The sequence below is a fragment of the Podarcis liolepis genome (assembly GCF_965112155.1).
Source record: "Podarcis liolepis genome assembly, chromosome: 7".
Classification (NCBI taxonomy): domain Eukaryota; kingdom Metazoa; phylum Chordata; class Lepidosauria; order Squamata; family Lacertidae; genus Podarcis; species Podarcis liolepis.
In genome coordinates this window covers 72,193,271-72,213,085 of record NC_139561.1, presented here as the reverse complement: position 1 = coordinate 72,213,085, position 19,815 = coordinate 72,193,271, and the positions used below count along the sequence as shown (strand labels likewise).

General features: G+C 41.9%; 1 protein-coding gene across 8 annotated transcripts in view; it reads right to left on the bottom strand.

Moving 5' to 3' along the window:
* The window catches only part of SCMH1 (Scm polycomb group protein homolog 1), a 43,923-nt gene that overhangs the window by 9,303 nt on the left and 14,805 nt on the right, over positions 1-19,815 (bottom strand). For 6 of the 8 annotated variants that reach the window (XR_014528290.1, XM_083512148.1, XM_083512149.1 and 3 more), the window contains 8 exons: positions 15,871-15,941; positions 13,945-14,179; positions 12,778-12,866; positions 11,304-11,547; positions 3,715-3,950; positions 2,909-3,035; positions 1,797-1,997; positions 111-293 (listed from right to left, as the gene is read on the bottom strand). Coding sequence is in view for 7 of the 8 variants with exons in the window: in XM_083512148.1 (XP_083368274.1) it covers positions 111-293; positions 1,797-1,997; positions 2,909-3,035; positions 3,715-3,950; positions 11,304-11,547; positions 12,778-12,866; positions 13,945-14,179; positions 15,871-15,941 (1,386 nt within the window). In the remaining variant the exon portion in view is untranslated. Of the gene's footprint in view, positions 1-110; positions 294-1,796; positions 1,998-2,908; positions 3,036-3,714; positions 3,951-11,303; positions 11,548-12,777; positions 12,867-13,790; positions 14,180-15,747; positions 15,942-19,815 lie in introns of all 8 variants that reach the window. The other 2 variants (XM_083512153.1, XM_083512154.1) reach the window with 2 other exon arrangements.

Sequence of the window (19,815 nt, the reverse complement as noted above, 5' to 3'; positions counted from 1 at the left end):
AAAAGGCATTTGCCTGGGGAATAAATATATCTGCGCTATTGCATTTTGTTTGGTAAAACCTTCTCAATCTGCAGAGACATACTGGAACAACTCTTAGCCCCAACTCCTACCTGGTAGGTACCTGTCGTGGTCGTACTCGCGTGAGTGCTGCACATGATGCTGAGTAAATGGCTGGTTCCCAAAGAGGTTGTCGCTACGCAGGTTGTGGCAGAGTTTCTCAAGGAAGCGGAGGACATAGGTGATGCTGTTGACTGCTGGTAAGGTCAGAGTATGCTGCTCATGATCAAACACAGCTGGTGGAGGAAAGAGAACAAAGACAAATTATAAAAGTCTAACAGATTGTCTGGGATTGCTGGATCACATAGACCCCTCCTACAATTCAGTTTACTGAATGACTAGAACCACAACTTTTCCTGGCTTCCACTAGAATTGCAAGAGGTGTCTATGTGAAAATATCAAACACAAATATTTAAATCTTGCTTTTTGAGGATTACAAACACCTTCAGAAGGTGAAGCTGCAGCAACTGTAGATGAATCTACCATGGCTTAGATGAGTAAATACAATGGGTGGCATTCAAAGAAGTTTTACTCAGATCCACTGAAATTAGCGAACATAGCTAAATTAGGTCTATTAATTTCAACATGTCTAGACTTGAAAACTTAATTGAATACCACCCAATGACAGTATTCCAATTTACTTTTTGAACTAATAGAATTGATTCCGTCAGGGGTCTGCTTTTAATTGGATTGATTATTTTAGATTTTCAGGTTGAATGAAATCAAGTAAACACCTGGTTTTATTTAATGTTCAGTGGCTGACGGTTTTATGGATTATATTTTTATTGCTTTATTATTGCACTGCAAACCATCCTGTGATCCTGTTTGGATGAAAGGTGATCTATAAGTAAAGTAAGTACATGAGCATCCATGAGGGGGGCAGTCCCCTCCCCCGGATGAACCATAACTGCCAAATTCCCCGATTTCTTTCTTCTGCTTCTTCTTTTTAAAGCTTTTGTAAAGCTTGAGTTATAAGGCAAAATGTGAAGGCACAATTCTCCTTAATTTTTGTGAGAAACTAGCCTTCTTCTTTCATTGTTGTTTTTTATTTTTTTTTATTGAAGTTCACAATATTCAACCATATCACATTAAAAAAACCCCTTCCCATGACTTCCCACAACTTCCCCTTCAGGTTCTTAAAATATTTACTACTTCTGCTTAATTGTTGTCTTATTTTTATTATCTTATATCTAAATGCTCTTATTTTCTTATCAATTTTATACCAAATTTTCTTTCATAATTACATCTTACACTCAATTATATTTCATATTATTGTTTCTTGACCTTTGAACTTGTTTTCGTAGTTGGAAGTGTTTAATCAAACCCTGCCACTGACTCCTTTCATTGTTTCACTTTGCCCACACCCCCTGGAATAACTGCTGTAGACATTCATGATTAAGTATAAAATAAGAAAGCAGATCCACCAACTTCAAGAGAGACTGCACAAGAGTGTGGGAAGAAAAAGAATTCTTACTGCCTCAAAGGGAAAAAACAGCAACATACCTCTTGGTGCAAGTTTTACTGCTTTAAATACTTGCAATGTACCGCAGCAAGAGTAGGAAAATGACCCTGGCCTAATGAAGCCAATGGAGCCACACTGCAGTTGACTGTTTTTTCTTGCATACATTGAGATAGTCTTGAGAACATGACAAATGAGTTGTAGCTTGTAGAAGTGTTCTCCTGGAGGACACTGTTCAAAACAGAGTAGGACAGGCAGACAAATGGGGCTGGCTCCTTACCTGAAATGATCTCGCCTCCATGGCCTTGCTTCAGGAATGAGAAGACAGTATGCTGATGATAAGCGCAATCAATGCAAGCTTGGACTGCTTGCTGCAGCACCACAGATGCTCGAGCTGGTCCAAAATGGTCAGGCAGCTGCTGGACTTTCTTTTTGTCCAGGTGAGGCCCAGTGCTACCATTTTTATTCAAGTAGATGCAAACTGTGAGGGGGAAAGGCAGAAGCCTTTAATAACTGGACTCTGGTTAATAATAATAATAATAATAATTAATAATAATAATAAATATTAATAATTTATACCCCACCTGTCTGGCTGGGCTTCCCCAGCCACTCTGGGCAGCTTCCAAAAAAATATTAAAATACTGTAATACATCAAACATTAAAAGCTTCCCTAAACAGGGCTGCCTTCAGATGTCTTCTAAAAGTATGGTAGTTGTTGTTCTCGTTGACATCTGGTGGGAGGGCGTTCCACAGGGAGGGTGCCACTACCGAGAAGGCCCTGGTTCTCTGTAACTTGGCTTCTCGCAGTGAGGGAACCTCCAGAAGGCCCTTGGAGCTGGACCTTAGTGTCCGGGTAGAACGATGGGGGTGGAGACGCTCCTTCAGATATACTGGACCGAGGCCGTTTAGGGCTTTAAAGGTCAGCACCAACACTTTGAATTGTGCTTGGAAACGTACTGGGAGCCAATGTAGGTCTTTCAAGACCGGTGTTATATTGTTTGCCTGTAACTGACTGCGCAGTTACTAACTTGGTAGGTCTGCTCCACTGAAAACTATCATGTGATGTTCCAAATAGCTTCCTTGCAGAGTCAGGCAGTTCCCAAACCCTTTTACCCCAAGGGTCAGTTATCTGGCTGATCTCAGTACTGGAGGACCGATTTTGATGCTGCATCAAAAGGCTCTCATCACAGAACAGTAATTTTTAAAATGTGACTGTAAAATGAAACTGAGCAATTTCCCTGTCTTAAGTCTTCCACTCCCTCCACCGGTATAGACAGAAATGGAAGGGATCATATATATGTATTACCAGCTTTAGTTTGTATATTACCTTAAAATGACTTCCCCCATAAAGAAATATTACACCCAAGAAAGAGGATGAAATGCATTCCGCACCTGTAGGGGCCTGCATAGCAGAGCTAGGGATGGTTGCTGCATCCTGTGGTACTGTGCTAGTGTCAGGTTCAGGAGTACTTGTTGTAGGGGAGGTTGGTGCTGGATTTAGTAAAGTTCGAGGTTTTCTCTGCAAAAAAAAAAAAAAAAAAAGAAGGAAAGAGATAATATTAAAAGAGATAATATTAATAAACTTTAAATAAAAAAATCATTCTAAACAGGCAAAAGGACAAAAAACAAAGTGGATAACACGGCACTGAGGACCTAATCTCAAGGAAGCTGGGAGGAAATGGTGCATGGGGGGGGGGACTTGAGATAATAGCAACATGTAAGGGGGCCTGAACAATTTAGTTACAAATGATAATGGGACAGGTATTTTAAAATGACAAACTTTATTTGTTACATTTCCATCCTGCTCACCCTCTGAAGAGCTCAAAAGCAACCTCCCATCCAGGGACTAGTCAGACCAACATCTTCGTTTTAGAAATGATATGGGTACTTTCAGACCTCAGTTGCATCTCTAGCCAGCTTGAAACTGTACTGAAGATGGAAAGTTGCATTGAACTAGCCCAGCAATCTGGGGTCTCTCAGATGATGACATTCCCATTACTTGATATTGGATGCTTTTAAATGGAAATGAATGTAGGATGTTCAAGAAATCATGTGATCAACAACCGAATTATGACCCCCCCCCGCCCAAATCCCTGATTCTACAAATCTATTTGTTTGAATAGTTTTTGAAAGGTACCTAAGTAGAGCTGCTCCTAGTTGAGGAAGCACACATCAACTGTGAAGTCATGAATACACACCTTACTGCCAGGCTTTGGTCCCCTCTTCTTGGGGAATTTCAAAGGCTCCACAGCTTTGGAGGGGGTTGGAGTGGAGTGGTTGGTCAGAGCCTTGGGTGTCCGGCCTCGCTTACGACCAGGTTTGCGTCCCCTTTGTCCAGGCTGATGTTCCAGGAGAGTCTTTGTGCCACTGTGCATGCTGCCCTTTTCAGAGATCACATCAGGCACAGGGGGGAATGGGCTCTTTGGAATCACCACTACCACAAAAAAGAAGAGAGAAGACCATCAGGTACCAACATAGCCTTATGCAAAAACACTTTCATGCGTATTCAACTGTACACTCAACAGAAGAGCCACAACTCAGCGGTAGAGCACTTGGCTGATATGCAAAAGGTAACAGGTTCAATCCCTGACATCCTGAGGTTAAAAACTCCAGTTTGAAACCCTGGGGGATTGCTGTCAGTCAGTTTAGACAATATTAGTTAGGTGGATCAATGACCTGCCTTGCTATGAGGCAACTTCCTATGTGCTTGTCTACTCAGAAGTAAGATCCACTGGGAGTAGAGATCAATGAGGCACACTCCCAGGAATGTGAGTATGGACCTGCAGTCTTAATCTGTTGCAGCAAACACAGTCTGGTGGCACCTTAAAAAAACAGCGAGCAAGCATATGATGGCAGAAGTTCTCATGGGCCGCAGCCCACTTTGTTACACGTAGCCCAAGAAAGCTTCTGCAACACCACATTTTAAGAGGTTACCAGACTTTGCTGTTCTGGTCGCATATGCTACATTTTTATGTGATTTTTTTAAAGAGGGTGATTTAGACTTGCAGCATGAGATATGTCACTATACATTGCTTCAAGCCAATATATGGGTGTGGTGCGAGCCAACATTGTACAATATGAAATGTGATAAATTGCAATTTAGATAAGCCCCAAGACAGTTCCAAGGGCCATGTCCAATATACTGCTAACGTTCGAAATCTGCCTCAAAGGCAAGGCGAAAGTTCAGTTCCTATTGGCAGCCATCTAAAAGTCATTTTCTGTGGCAGTTTGCTCATAAAAAAGGCCTTGGACGCAATCTAAGAAAAATGAGACCGTTTCAACTACCCTTTCACGAAGTTCCATACAGCCCATACGGAAACTCCAGTGCAATCTATAACCTTGACTATTGTTATGCAAGACTAGACATAAATCACAACAAAAAATCAAATATTTTCTTTCCAAGAAAACTATGTGTTTATTTACAGAAAAAACTTTATTTTGTTTAAATTGCCACTAATCCAAGAATATGGTATTTTCTAAGATAGTTGTTCAGAGGTGTTATAGCTTCCAAGAGGCCTGCTTGGAACATAAAAGCTCTTCTGAAATGAAAATCACAAGGGGAAACCAGAGAACCATGCCCTCAAATGTTCACCTACTAAGCAGTTCCAACATTAACAAGAGAGAGAGAGAGAGAGAGAGTACATTGTAGAGCTGGAAAAGGTTCACAAAAGAGCTATCAAAATCATCATGGGGCTGGAGCAATTTCCCTGTGAGGAAAATTCACAACATTTGGGGCTTTTTAGTTTTCAAAAAAGGAAAGGCAGGGAAGACATGACAGAGGTGTGCAAAGTTATGGTGGCAAATGTGGATGGGGACTATTCTACTGCCCCAAATACTGTAACCTGGGGCTAATCAATGAAACTGAATGTTGGAAGATCAGGACTGTCAAAAGAAAGTACTTCTTCACACAGTGTGCAATTAAAGCTTTGGAATTCGCTCCCACAACATGCAAAGATGACTACCAAATTGGATGGCTTTAAAACAGCACTAGACAAATTCATGGAGGATAGGGCTACCTATGCTTACTAGCCACAACATCTATTTTGGAGGTAGTATGCTGTTGCAGGCAATATGGCTCTGAATATCAGTTGCTGGAAATCACAAGCAGCAAGAGTGCTTTTGCACTCACATCTGCTTGCACATTTCCCAATGCATCAATTTGGCCGCCATGAGACCAGAATGCATGTCTAGATAGGCCTCTGGCCTGATCCAATAGGTCTCTTCTTATGTTAGCATCCCCCTAACCCTGAGACAGGATCATTTGTGAAGCATACTTTAGGGATAAGATACTCTCATATAATCCTGTTTTATTAGCTGCATTTTGAGCAACCTTATCTTACGCCTTTCCAACTATTCTCATGAGGTTTCTTTCTGCTTCTTCAAGGTTACAGCACTAAATGTTGGTTTCCTTTTACTGATTATTACAAGATCCTGCATTTTTGTATCTCCTAACCTTTCTGCTGCTCAAAAAGAGGCAAGTTATGAAAAACCTGTTCCTCCATCCAACATATAAGGGAATCATGGAAATGAGTGCTAAGTACGACGACCCCATCCTTTGCACTACCCAAGAATCTGGCTTGTTTATTGACAACACTTGTTTTGAAGTTAGCAGTGTTTCTAGATGCTTTGTAGTCAGTTCCAGAACATAGAGCCCCAAGTTTTGTAGTATGTGTGGCAGACAAACCAACTACAGCATGAAGAACAGTCGGCTGGCACAGGCAAGCTGCTTATTAGCAGAGGTGAGGTGCAAAGCACCTGCCCCCCCATCACACCTGCAGTGAGGTTTAATATGGAGGGGTGGAGAGGTCCTTCACCCAGCAGTTTAGCAAGCTGCTGGGAGAGGTGCCTTTCCAACACAGGAGAAGGACAAAGGTGTCAGATCTCACTAATTCTCCTGGACCTCTAGTCTTTCCATACCACTGACCACAGCATACTTCTGGATAGGCTCTCAGGGTTGGGAGTTAAGAGGCATAGTGTGCCATGGGAACACTGATTTAAGTTTATGCCTGGGAACTACTTCTCAGCCTCAGGGTGTTTGTGGGGTTCTGCAGGTTCCATCTAGTCTTCCGTGCTTTTTGATATCTATATGAAACCTTGGTCACCTGGGAATTTGAGGTGAGGTGCTATCAACATGTTGATGATATCTAGCTCTAATTCTGCCTTTGCTCACACTCATAGAGGGCTGGATGAGTGCCAAACAAAGGAGCTTGATCCAGGCAAGATGGTGGTTCTGCAGTTAGGTAAGTAGTTTGTTCAAAGATATGGATCAAGTTTTCACTCCAGATCTGGCTCCTTGATCCAACTTTTGTCACTGAAGGCATGAGTAGCTTCTGTGCCAAGCAGTCCCCCCCCTTTTTTTTAGCTTAGGCTGGTGGCCTTTGTTGGACAGAGACTGCCTGACCACAGGTTTTCATTGTCTATCTTGAACCACCTACTGTAATGCAATATATGTAGAGTTGACGTTAAAGAATGTTGGGCAGTTGACTGCAACCACTCATAACTCGAATGGCTACAGTCTGTTTCCAAACAAATTCATATTGCTGCTTCTTAGTCCTAAAACCCCAGACAGCTTAGGACCCAGGTACCTAACTGGACACTTGCTTGTATACAAACCTTGAGTTCGTTTTAAAGACTCTTCTCCAGGTTTCCCTACCAGTCAAGATAAGGTAGGTAGCAACTAAAGAGCAGAGCCTGCTTTGTGGAATTCCACTGCAAGGGAAGCCACCCTGATGCCAACATTGTTATCCTGTCAGTACCAGATAAAGACATTTCTGTTCTCCCTTATTTTAAACTGTATTATTATAAGCATGCTGTAATTTATTGTATTTTAATTTTGTGTTTCATTTTGTAAACTACAGTGGAAGTTTCCCTGAAAGGCAGCATAAAAATATTTTAAACACACCCATACCCTCTGTTGTTCTAACATTGTCCAAGGACTTAACTCTCTGAAGTAGTCAGTGGGTACAGTACAAAACAGTCTGACAACAGCTTGCCCACAAGGTTTGGAAAGCTGCCTATTCACAGAATTCCCACTCGTATTCAGCTGCAAGTCAAATGCCTAGAAATGATATTCTCTTTCTAGGAAGGACTAAAGAACAACCACTTAACTCCCAACATTGAATCTTTTGCTCCCACATAAGTCAGCCAGCCCCCAAGATTCTGCTTGAAAGAGGACACAAGCAATGAACACTAGAAATACAACTAAAAACAAATGTCAAAATCTGTTACCTTTCCGTCAGAGGCAATGCTACAGTGTCACTTCGACTTATTCACCTCCTAGTAGTCCAATTGAAGGCACGCTACCCTAAATGGAAGAGGTGGTGTAGACGCTTACAGGTCTTCTTACAGAGATCCCACTTTCCTTAATTTCTACCTGAAGCTGTTCTCCCTTCCAGGCAAATGAAGTAAAGCTTTCCGGGCCCTTAATCTGTACACAATTGTTTGGAAAAAATGGCTGACAAATACAAGAAGAATGTATGGTGCCACTTAACACATCTCCATGGCAACTTAAAAACGATTAACTTTTGCTTGCCTGCTGAGCAGAGTAAAGTTGTGTTGAAAAGGCTGACTGCATTAACGGGAACAAAGGAAACTGGGGCAAGCGTCTGCAATTATGATCTCTGCTGTACCCACAGTAACGTTCATCACCCTTGGCACAGCAATGAAAGGAGTGCATCCTTTCTTAGGTCTCCTTTGCTTGGCAAGATCTTAGTGCGTTCCTGCCAGCTGGGATAGTGCCAAGGCAGAAACTCCACTCCTCTGCATTCCAGATCTCCTGATAAAGTGGAAGACTGCTTCTGGCTCACAGTCTGCCCAAGGACAGTTAACTCTTGCAGTCCTGCCACGCAGCTACTGTATCCAAGAAACTTCCTCTCCATTATTTCCCAACTTTTCCTCAAACCGAGACTCAACACGGCTTACACAGATTTAAACAAGACAGATACAATAATATCCATTAGTGCTGTCCAGCTCCACTAGGGTTTATTATAGTCATGTTAAATCCCAAAACTAAAGCTTGATGACGTGGTCCAATGGTGTATATGGCAAATATTCAGAAACTCGGTGAATGTTACTCTTTACCCTTTTAATCTTTTAGGAGGTTAATGGTAAAAATGTCAGAAAACCTGACAACCACCACCACTTGCCTTAGGCAACTGTTGTAATTTCATCATTGTTTCCTTATAATCGCCCCTCCATCCCCTATGTAAGACTAGACAGGTCTCTGTGCAAGACAGCACAGATGATCAGATGCTGCATCAGATTTCTTCTCGTTATCACTATTGTCCAATGCCATCTCTGTGAGCTGGAAATTTTCACCATGGGCAATTAAAAATGTACAAAGAAAGATGACTTGTGTATTACCGGAGATAAGGGTGTGTAAAGAAAATATACTGATGCAGACAAAAACCTTGTGTAAAATATTGTAAATTTGGTGTAAGGAGTTTGGTGGGTGGGATTAGAAATCAGTGGCCACAGGCCGAAAATGATTAGAACTCCATGAGGCCCAGAGCTGCCAATGAAGGGGTGTGTGTGTGTGTAAGGGGGCCATCAGCAGCCATAATGGACCACTTTGAAAGATGGGTATTGAGGTGTTGGGTTGACAGACTCCCTTCTTTCTGAAAATGACCACCCGACAAAACTAGCTACATATTAAGAGAGAAGGAGGATAACTGGGATCATTTTCTGAAGGGATCCAGTGGTTCTGAAGGGATCAAATGGTTTCAAATATTCTCCCTAAATGTCAGAGAAGTCTATGTTCTAAATATTTAGCAAGTGCCTTGCCATGTACCAATAAATGATATGTACCTCTAGATGACAGAAGCAAGGATGAAACTACATGGACTTAGTAAAATCCTTTAGTCATTCTTCAGACTTTCTGATCAGAGGTTTCTAATACTTTCCAGAAATTTCAGAATTTTCTTAAATAAAGAACCTAGTAGTTATTATACATGCAAACACACAAGCACACACGATCAGGAACTATGAACTAGGATCAGAAACTACGATCACAAAGACTTACACATTGGCCCTGGACATAAAAGCCTCCACCTAGATGATGCAGAAAGTTATCTACTTGCTTACTATATGACTCCATCTTCTTGATGTTTTCTTACCTGTTAATTATTGCATTTTATATGACCTTTCACACAATGTAAAAGCTACTTCTAGAAATCTAGCCCATGTTTAGCATTCATTTCCATGTTAATTGTTTCCAGGAAAAAACAACTGATTGCAATCTTGGCAACCTGGAAAATCATGGGAGTTTTGAGTTGTAAGATTCCTGCAGTTTTTAGAGATCATGCCCCACTGCTCATGTAATGAAATTCTGGCAGGTATTTTGGCATACTACATGATGAATCATAGGGGAACAGAAGCGCATATGCACAGAAAGAGTAGGAGAGTAGCGATATTAGTTGTGACAACCACAGATACTAGTGTGAATGAAATATAGCATGACATGGTGGCATGTTGATCACAGCCACAGTTCCATAATGCAACAGGTAATGCAGTATAAAAGGAACACCAGGGACCAGAACAGAAGCACTAGCATTATAATCAGCAAAACTAACGTAATAAATCCCACACCTGAATGCAGACTATGTATCTGAAGTTGGTGGCTCCCGTGAGCAGAAGATGGACAGGTGGATACTCTGCTCCCTCTAGTGCTAAAGAAGCAAAAATACTCCAGGTTTTTTTTTTACACCCAAGTCAAGTTATTGGGATGGGCTGAAAACCTAAATAGTTAAATTAAGTTCACATCTCCAGAACCCATGAGTACACACCTTGCTTTCTAGCCATTATAATTTTAATATCTTAGCTACTGGAATATTAGCCCTGAACTTCTGGTTCAGCAGAGCTGACAAGCACAAGTAACTGTAGAGTCAATTCCTATGTTGGCATTCTCTAGTCTGAACAGTTAATGAGATTATCAGGGTTGGTAAAGACAGCATAGAACAAGAAGGTAGTCCTGTGCAATCTTTTTTGGGCATGCTTTCAGCCAGGATTCCACAAATCCCCAGGAAAGAATGCTTTAGGTCCTCTGCCATCACTCACCTGCCCTTGTCAGGGCATCAGCAGCACACAGATCCTCTCCCCCAAGTTATCTGAAATTGCAGATAACCCAAGAGAAGCTTCAGTTTTCTCTGAAGTTCATTTGACCAGCCTTCCCCCACATGTTTGCCCAAGGACTTGGAGGACAGGAGGGAGATATCTGCAGTACTTCTGCCTACTCCAAAGTGCAGTGTAATGCAAGACACATGCATTCATGCACCCTGCCTATGTTCTCTGCATGTTTAAAGAGGATGCAGGGGATAGGCTGATAGCTACCACAAACAATGGCTGATTGAGCCAAGCCAAGATATACAAACTGTTGCTTCAAAAGTTCACTGCAGTAATGTACAATCAATATTATGGGAAGCTGCTATGAGGAGCCAGCCTTAACGAGAAGGCTGTATGGAGAACATAAGCAGCAACATGCTTAAGAGAGAGAAAGCACAGATACATGGCAAAATATTTTTGTGCTTGACATAGCTTCCACCACAACCATGACTATACTGGGAAGATTTCAAAGCATCCCATTTGATAAACGTCCAGTGAACCCAATACCACAACAGAGAGTGAAAAAGACAACACCAACAAAATATTAGCTCACTTTTTAAAAACTATGTTAAACCAAAATACATAACCCTCCATCAAAGATATGTGCACAATGATATGTTGCCAGTCCATAGCCAACTATTACCCATTTCAGGGGTGAAATGTAGTAATGCTTTGATAGGACTCTCACCTTTCGTTCCAGGGGGCTGCAAGTTGTCACCGGTCAGTGAACACCAACCAACTGGAAAGATGTCGCGAGAATCGTAACGGCACCAGTAATCAAAGGCTCCCCTCCAGCCATCAAAAGTGATGAGGACCTCAGAACCCCGCACCTCACCAATGGTGGCAGGGCAGATGAAATGTGGGTTTTTCCTATCTACCGCCTCCAGTTTCATCCCCATCTTAAAGAAATTCTGGGATGGAGATGGTGGCTCCTAGGAGGGGGAAGGGACATGAAAAAGGATCAGATGCAACTCAATTAATACACATATGTGTGCATGTACACACACGGCTTACTTTACAGACCTATGCTGCTGACTTAGCAGTGCACTCATTAGCCCTTGTTTCCCAGCAGCTGCTGCACAAGGAATCAGATAAAGGCTACTGGTGGGCTGATTTACAGAACTTAATTGCATCACAGGCCAAGTTCAGATGCAATGTTGAACTTTGGCTTATTTTTCTTAAACCAGGTTAAATTCTACGTTCAAACAACAGTACCTTCATTCATTTTCTGCTGTCAACCTAGCTTCTCAAATTGGGAGCTTAATCCAGGAAGTTGCTAACTGCAGTTGTCTTTCCTAAGTCCAAGCCAAGTTACCCTGATGAAGGGTTAAGGATAACAAAGGAGGGCTGTATGGAACACTACTGGGGGAGGGGAAGCACATAGCGCAATGCAGTAGCAGGAGTAGCACTCTGTGCATCACACAGATGTTCACTGGTTCAATGGAACCTGAGGTCCTCCAGATATTGCTGTACTACAACTCCTAACATCCCTGACCACTGGTCATGCTAGCTGGCAAAGAGATGGGATCCCCAATAACTTCTAGAATTCAACATATTCACCGTTACAGTAATCAGGGAAAGATTACACTCGGTATAAAAACAACTAGGGTTCAATGTTATGTCTAAATGGGGACATTGAGAGTTCTGGCCCCCTACGCCATCCTGTCAAACCTTGGTCCTCTGGCATACCTTGTGATGCCCTGCTGCCAACCTTTTGCTGAATTATTTTCTCCCTTTTACTCTCCACAAATATAATTTTCAATCTTGCCTTTTCACATCCCTACTTTCCATCTGTGCTCATGTTCATATTGTTCTTATCCCATCTTGCTCCTGCCCCGAATCTGATCCCACTTTGCCTTCTGACTAGACCCATTCCTTCTGTGACTTACCTCTTTGGCCAACATACCCCCCTCCCCCACCTGTAAAGTTATTAAGTGTGCCATCCATGACACCGCCACATCAAATTTAGGGACATTCGCTTCCTTTCTTTCAGAAACTTAGGGTCTTGCTATCTATATTCTCTGAGCAGGAGTACTGTTAATGAAGAGGAGTGGAACAAAGGCCTCAACCCCCACTCCTTCCAGGCAAATGGAGAACCAAACTCATAAGCACATCAAAGGCAGCTACATTGTCTTCAGAACAGGAAACGATGATGGCCATACCTTGTGGAAAATCCTAACAGGTGCCATTTCTGCTCCATTCAGAGTCTTCAGGAGAAACATGGGCCAAGAAGAAGCATTCAGTCGAAACCCTGCAACAAACAGAAGCGGAGGCCATAAAAAGCTTAGCAGCAGCTTTCAGTTCTGCCATCCTTCCATCATGAAGGTACCTTGATGTATTCATCATAACATTTAGCAAATGTACTGAAAATCAAGGAATATTTCTCTTGAGAGAGTCTAAGGAAGCTTAGTTTGCACCATACTATTGGCTGGACTTTTTGTTGATGCAACTACTTGAGTACACCAAGATTTTCTAATAGGTAACATAAGCAGAACTTGGAAATAAATGCAATAGTATTTTAAGAATGTGAACTGGTGTTTTATAGTGGGCTTAATCACGACATCACAGCTAACACAACCCTCTTATTGTAATCCATTGTGGACCCATTCTGCTGGGAAATTAGAAGAACTTTCCTGAAAACTTCAGCTGTGTCACTTTTGACAGTGAACTACAGTAAAGCAAGTGATCTGCTCTGTACAGCCTCAGGCACACTTGTACAGAAGAGTGTATTATGAGTCCTTCTGCATATTTAAATCTGCTCTTAATTCAGAGATGCAGAGCCACTAGCATGGCTACCTGTGGTCAGTAACAAGTGCCTAGAGCAGGGTGAGCGAACTTTTTCAGCAGGGGGCCGGTCCACTGTCTCTCAGACCTTGTGGGGGGCGGGGCTGGACTATATTTGGGGGGGGGGGGAATGAACGAATTCTTACGCCCCGCAAATAACCCAGAGATGCATTTTAAATAAAAGCACACATTCTACTCATGTAAAAACACCAGGCAGGCCCAGAGATGCATTTTAAATAAAAGGACACAAACACGCTGATTCCCGGACCGTCCGTGGGCCGGATTTAGAAGGTGATTGCGCCGGATCCGGCCCCCAGGCCTTAATTTGTCTACCCATGGCCTAGAGGAAACCAGTCAGGGAAGAAACATGAGTGGAGTACACAGTAGATACCTCTAAGTAAGCCTCCCTTCTCCAGAGCACTTCATATATTCAGATGTCATATCGCTGCTTACTGCAATTCCAAAGCTCTTTTGATCACTTGGAATCTAGAAAACATGATTATAGCATAAATGTAGCCCTTAGGGCAAACAAGGTTTCAACTCACCTAAAGGAGGCTGTAACATCCCTCCATTCTTTTCACAGTTGCCAATAGGCTGGATTTCTGCAGAATCCACCAGACGCCAGAAGTCATTCTTATTATCGCTGCCATCCAGGCGCAATCGGAGACGGGCACCTGTCAATCCCACCACAGTAGCAATACAAGTGGAAGTGGTGTTTCTGGGATCCTGGGCTTCTAGCTTCATGCTGATCTTGAATTCATTGGAAGGTGGGGTGTACGACTGAGGAGAACAAGGCTTTCAGCGTGACTTGAGTGATACATTTTTCTTCCCTCCCAAACCTCCTCCTTATTCCCTGAATTGTTCCCAGCACCTGAATGCCAGGAGCATATTAGAACTGGATGTCACAGTAGGCAATGAAAGAGAAACAATGGTAAGGAACAAGTGAAAGAAATCTAGTCATCAACATGTTAAAAATTCTCCTCCAAAACGTTCACTTACAGCCACTAAACCCCAAAATTCTCTTCTTTTCCCATTATTTTTGCTTTTGAAATAAAACACCGCTGTCTTTCAAGAGAAATGGAAAGCCTTCTCTGTGGCAGCACCTATATTTCAGAATTAACATTAGGCAGGCACCTTTGCCATACTGTTCAAGATGCCCGCTAAAACCCTTTTTTAGTTAAACAAGTCTATCCAGACTTATAATTTAATATTTTCTATTAAAATTTTGTTGATTTTATACGTGGATTGTTGATAATTGTTTTATATTGTTTTATGTACAGTACATTGCTTAGAGAACTTTTTGATTGAGAAGTTTAAAAATCTAAATGAGCTCAAGCCAACCTGTCATGCTTTGTTAATGGTGGTTAACCCTGAGCTTGCACAACATCACAGCACTATGCTTATCTCCTTGATCAGGCACTCTTGGGGTCATTGGAAGATGACTTTTCTGAGTCCATCTAGCCCACTATTGCTTACTTTGACTGGCAGCAGCTCTTCATCTTGCACCTGACAAAGTGGGCTTCAGTCCACAAAATCTTATGCCATAATAAAAATTGTTGGCTGTTAAGGTGCCAAAAGGTTCTTTGGTTGCCTTAGTAGTTTTTTGGGCTATCACCATCTAGAAGGGGCAGACGGGACAAGGTCCCCCAGAAATTTTCAAGGAGGGGGCTAGGTCCCATCAATATTTTGCATCACTTGCACAAGCTGTGTGGTGTGCGCACAGCACATCAGCACCTCAAACACTAGTGGTGTCAGCATATCACCAGCCCCCTAAATCGTGTGGGCCAGCTGACGCATCTGGCTATCAGACAGAGTTCTTTCAAATTATCTCCAAATTAATCCAATTTAATTGGACATGTCAAGGATCAAACCTGGGATAGTCTGCATTCAACAATACTTAAAACTTGGCTTGGAGTCCTACTGTACTCTTGGACCTCCATTTCCTACCAACCCAATTTGCTAGTAAATCAAAACCCAGGCACTATGCTCCCTTCAAAATTCACATATTTTTGTCTAGGCTTCACCTATAAGGCAGACACTTTCATTAGAAAGCATCTTAAGTTTGTAGCCAAAGACGATGCCCATACAATCATCTCATAACTCAAGGAACTACAACAAACGTTAGAGAAGAAATTATCTTTATTTTAACTTTAGACCTAAAGGAAACTAATGTCGGCACATGCAATGATCCAGATACATATATAGTCCAAGCAGGGAGTAATCTAATGTTCCTGTTCAAACCTACCTGTGAACAAAGGTTCCTGAGCTATTTCACCAACCTTAAAGGCCATGTGACTGCACCTTTATTTAAAAAGCTCTGTTCTGTTATATATTTTACAACCAGGTACCTGCATCGGTTGCTCTTCCCCCACAAAGAGAAGGTACAGGAGTTTATTCCACACTTGTCCATGAGCTGTCTAGAAGCTGACCCCTTCATCCCAACTCTTTTACAACATGGAATGCCCCATTACCTGCTTGAAGCAATGCGCAGGAGCAGGGATGGAGCATGTCTCTTTCAAGTATCTATCCCAGGCAAAGTGACCTGTGTAAAGGAGAAGAAAAATAAAGACTGCAATGGAACTTTTGAGAATAATTCTGGAAAATGACCAGTCTTTATAAGAACCTTAATGAAATACCTATAAATGTATTAATAATTAGGCAGAGGAGCTGATCAAAATGAATTGCACAATGATAACAATTTCAAGTTCAAATGATCACAATGAATTGTTTGGGCTGAGAGTACAGAATTACCAATTGTGATAGAGAAACTTAAATTAAGTCTAAAGTCGACCACAAAAGCTTTATACCTGAATCCTAGTCTATGTATCTATTCATGTATTGCAGGTATCTTCAAGCTTTTCAGACCCAGGACACACTTTTAACTCAAACAAGCATCTTTTACCATATATTTGCATGGCACTAGCACTCCTGTTGTGACCTAGCTTGGATCAGGACACAACCCACTAGTGGGTTTCAATCCCCCAATTAAAGACCAGTGATATAACTGCAGTTATATCTTCCATCTCCCACAGGCACACACAGCAGCTGACATACAGTATCGTTCATTTGCTTCAGTTGTAGAACTGCATGCAGCACTTTTACATTATTCTCTCAACATTCTTAAGGTTTTCTCCATGCCTTAAGAAGCTGAAGAGACCTCAAGATGACTCATACACTTAGTAGCTGACAGTCAGTCAGCCAAGCTGGAGAGGGCACAGCTACATGTTACACGGAACAGGAAACTCCAGTCCAAAATAGCAGCCATAGTCAAATTCCTTCCCTTTTCCACTTTTTAATGTGAAGTTCAAATTGTTCATAACTTACTCAGGGCCCTGACATCATTTGAACAACCTCCATATATCATTGGCTGCTGCAGCGTGTCAAGGAAATAAATGCCATGCAGATGTCAGAACAGTGAACACAGCAACTAGATGTTAAGGATTGAGAGGGAGGGAACTTGACACACACAACTAGCTGCTAGTTTGAGCGGCACCTCTCCAAAGTCTTCCCTTTTTATTGCCCAATACAATGAAAACAGAGGTCTTCTTGGTTATTCAGACGTAACAGAAGAAATATAGTACAGAGTCATAGGGGGATCCTTTCTTTTTTATTTTAAATGCTAGGATTCTTACATGCAATCTTAAACATGTTTTGTAAAAAGTGAAGTCTACCAATTTACGGCCCTATCTTTCAAGAGAGAATATTCAAGACTGCAGCCTTTATCTGTGTATCTTACACAGTAACTGGCGTGCAAGTGGCATAATAGCTTTTTAAACTGCTTGCACATGCCACCAGTACTGTAGACAGATTATGCCCACATTTCACCTGCCAGCAATTCCTAGGTAAAGAAACCAAAGAAACAAATCCCTTTTACTTTTTTACATTTAGTAATGGCCCATCTCTGGCATGGAGCACCACAGTACAACTAGAACACGTCTTTACAATGCAGAAAACCTGTTTTAGCCCACTAAACAATTAGCAGAATGCTATTTTGTTTCATGTGGTAGCCTCATCGTATTTTGATAAACTGTCCATCTTATTTTGTATAAGTCCCCTTTTTCCTGAGGACTTGTCCACACAGAGCCACATGGAGGGTGGCATACTATGAGATGAGAACAAAGTTAATTTAATGTAAGAAACCAATTGTACATTGTTACAGTGACTCACTATGCAGAACAGCCGATACACAGGAAAGGAAGCTACTTTATAACAGGTCAGACCATTTGTCTATCTATGTCAGGGGTAGTCAACCTTTTTATACCTACCACCCACTAATGCATCTTTCTTGATGGTAAAATTTCCTTACCGCCCACCAGTGCTCTATGGAAGGATTCAGTTTGTACCATAGAACCCCCTACTGCCCACCTAGAATCCTGAAACGCCCACTACAGTGGTGCCTCGCAAGACGAAATTAATCCGTTCCGCGAGTCTCTTTGTCTTGCGGTTTTTTCGTCTTGCGAAGCACGGCTATTAGCGGCTTAGCGGCTATTAGCGGCTATTAACGGCTTAGCGGCTTTAAGAAAAAGGAAACAAACTTGCAAGAACTCGCAAGACGTTTCGTCTTGCGAAGCAAGCCCATAGGGAAATTCGTCTTGCGGAACGACTAAAAAAACGGAAAACTCTTTCGTCTAGCGAGTTTTTCGTCTTGCGAGGCATTCGTCTTGCGGGGCACCACTGTAGTGGGCGGTAGGGACCTGGTTAACAACCCCTGATCTACATAGTCCAGTATTGTTTACTCTGCCTGGCAACAGTTCTCTGGGATCTCAGGCAGAGGTCTTTCAAATCACCTGCTAACCAACTAATTTGATTTTTAAAAAGTCAAGAGCTGTCTTCCCCACTCAGTGATAATGGGTTTGCATTTGCTAAACTTGACTCTGTTATTCACTGATATGATCTAAGAGTGTCCCAGGTTGGCATTAACTGAGAGTTGTTAGCCAAAAAGATTGCCTGTACAAGATAAGCTAGTGATTTCCCTCCATGTCTTCCTTCAACTTCATTTTCTGCCTTATTTATCACCCTTCTTATCTCAAGAGATTGTAAGACTGCAGGCAGAGGATGACTCATGCTTTTAATTTTTGGAAAGCACCTAGATTTGAGGCAATTTATAACTCATTCAAGCAAACTAGATTTTCACCAGGCAATAACAATCCCCTCTGTTGATAATTACCAGAGAAATAAAGGAACAAAATACTAATTCTTTATCATGGCAGTGGGATGGTACACTGGCAAAGCCAATTAGGAAAATTGGCGCGGCTGGTGCAGCCATTTTAACTTGCTAATCATGTGGTCTCTAGACCTGTTCACCTGGTACCTTTAAACTGATTTTTGTTGGTGCTTTTATTCCTGTCAGTTGATGTTTTTTGCTGCTGCCTTTATTTCCTCAGAAGCCACACATTCTGCACAAGCTGTAGGCCATAACATGCTCTTGCATGGGATTGAAAGATTGTGAATCCTCATAGGAGTTTGAGCACAGAAACACTGAAGTGTAACTCATTAAGTTTAATCACATTTATACAGAAAAGCAGCATGCATGCAGAGGTACCGTGGTAGCAGAAACACACCACAGTGATTATACTGAAAAAGGTCCCACCGTGACAGAACTACTGCCTTTGGACAAAGCAGAGTGAAGCCACGATAACCAGCAAATTAATTAGGAGCTCTCTGACTTGTCTGTGTCTTCAAAGTTAGCCACAAGTTAGCCTTTTGTCACTGAGGGATTCCGCTGCTGATATTCACTGAAATCTAGGTTTTGAACTGTGTGTGTTTCAATGCCTTGGATGCCAGACATTGATGATGATCTTGGACAGCAAGATTCCATGTTGTTGCGGAGCAACCAAAGAAAACCCCTCTTTATGCTGGTTCACATATGCCATGTTCTACATGATAACTGCGACATCAAATGGAGCCCTCCAGATGTGAACAAGCTATCCTAAATCCATCAAGTCTCAAATATTTTGTATCACTTCAGACACACTGCTTCTTGATGGAGTTACTCTGTATGTTCAGTTCCAAGTCAACCAGAGACATACATGTATGCATGAACCAGTCCTATGTACCTGTGCTGCATGAATACTATGCATTTTCACAAACTATTTGCAGAGAAGGGCTCCACTGCAATTACAGCATAATCAGGTATGCTAATAAAGAAGATGCAAACAGATCTAGAATTATCAAATAGAAGCAGCTGCTCTGTGCAAAGCTCTTTAGGACTAAAAAGCTGATATTCCTCCTCCAACTTGGATTGATTTAGGAGTAATAGCTCACTGGCCGGGTATTTGCTCTGACTGAACCCTTGGCATCTCTATTTAAAAGATTTCGGGAAAATGGATTAGGGAAGAGCGATGCCTGAGACCTTGAGGCGAGAAAGACCAATGATCTGACTCAATATATGACAGCTTCACATGTTCACATGGCCC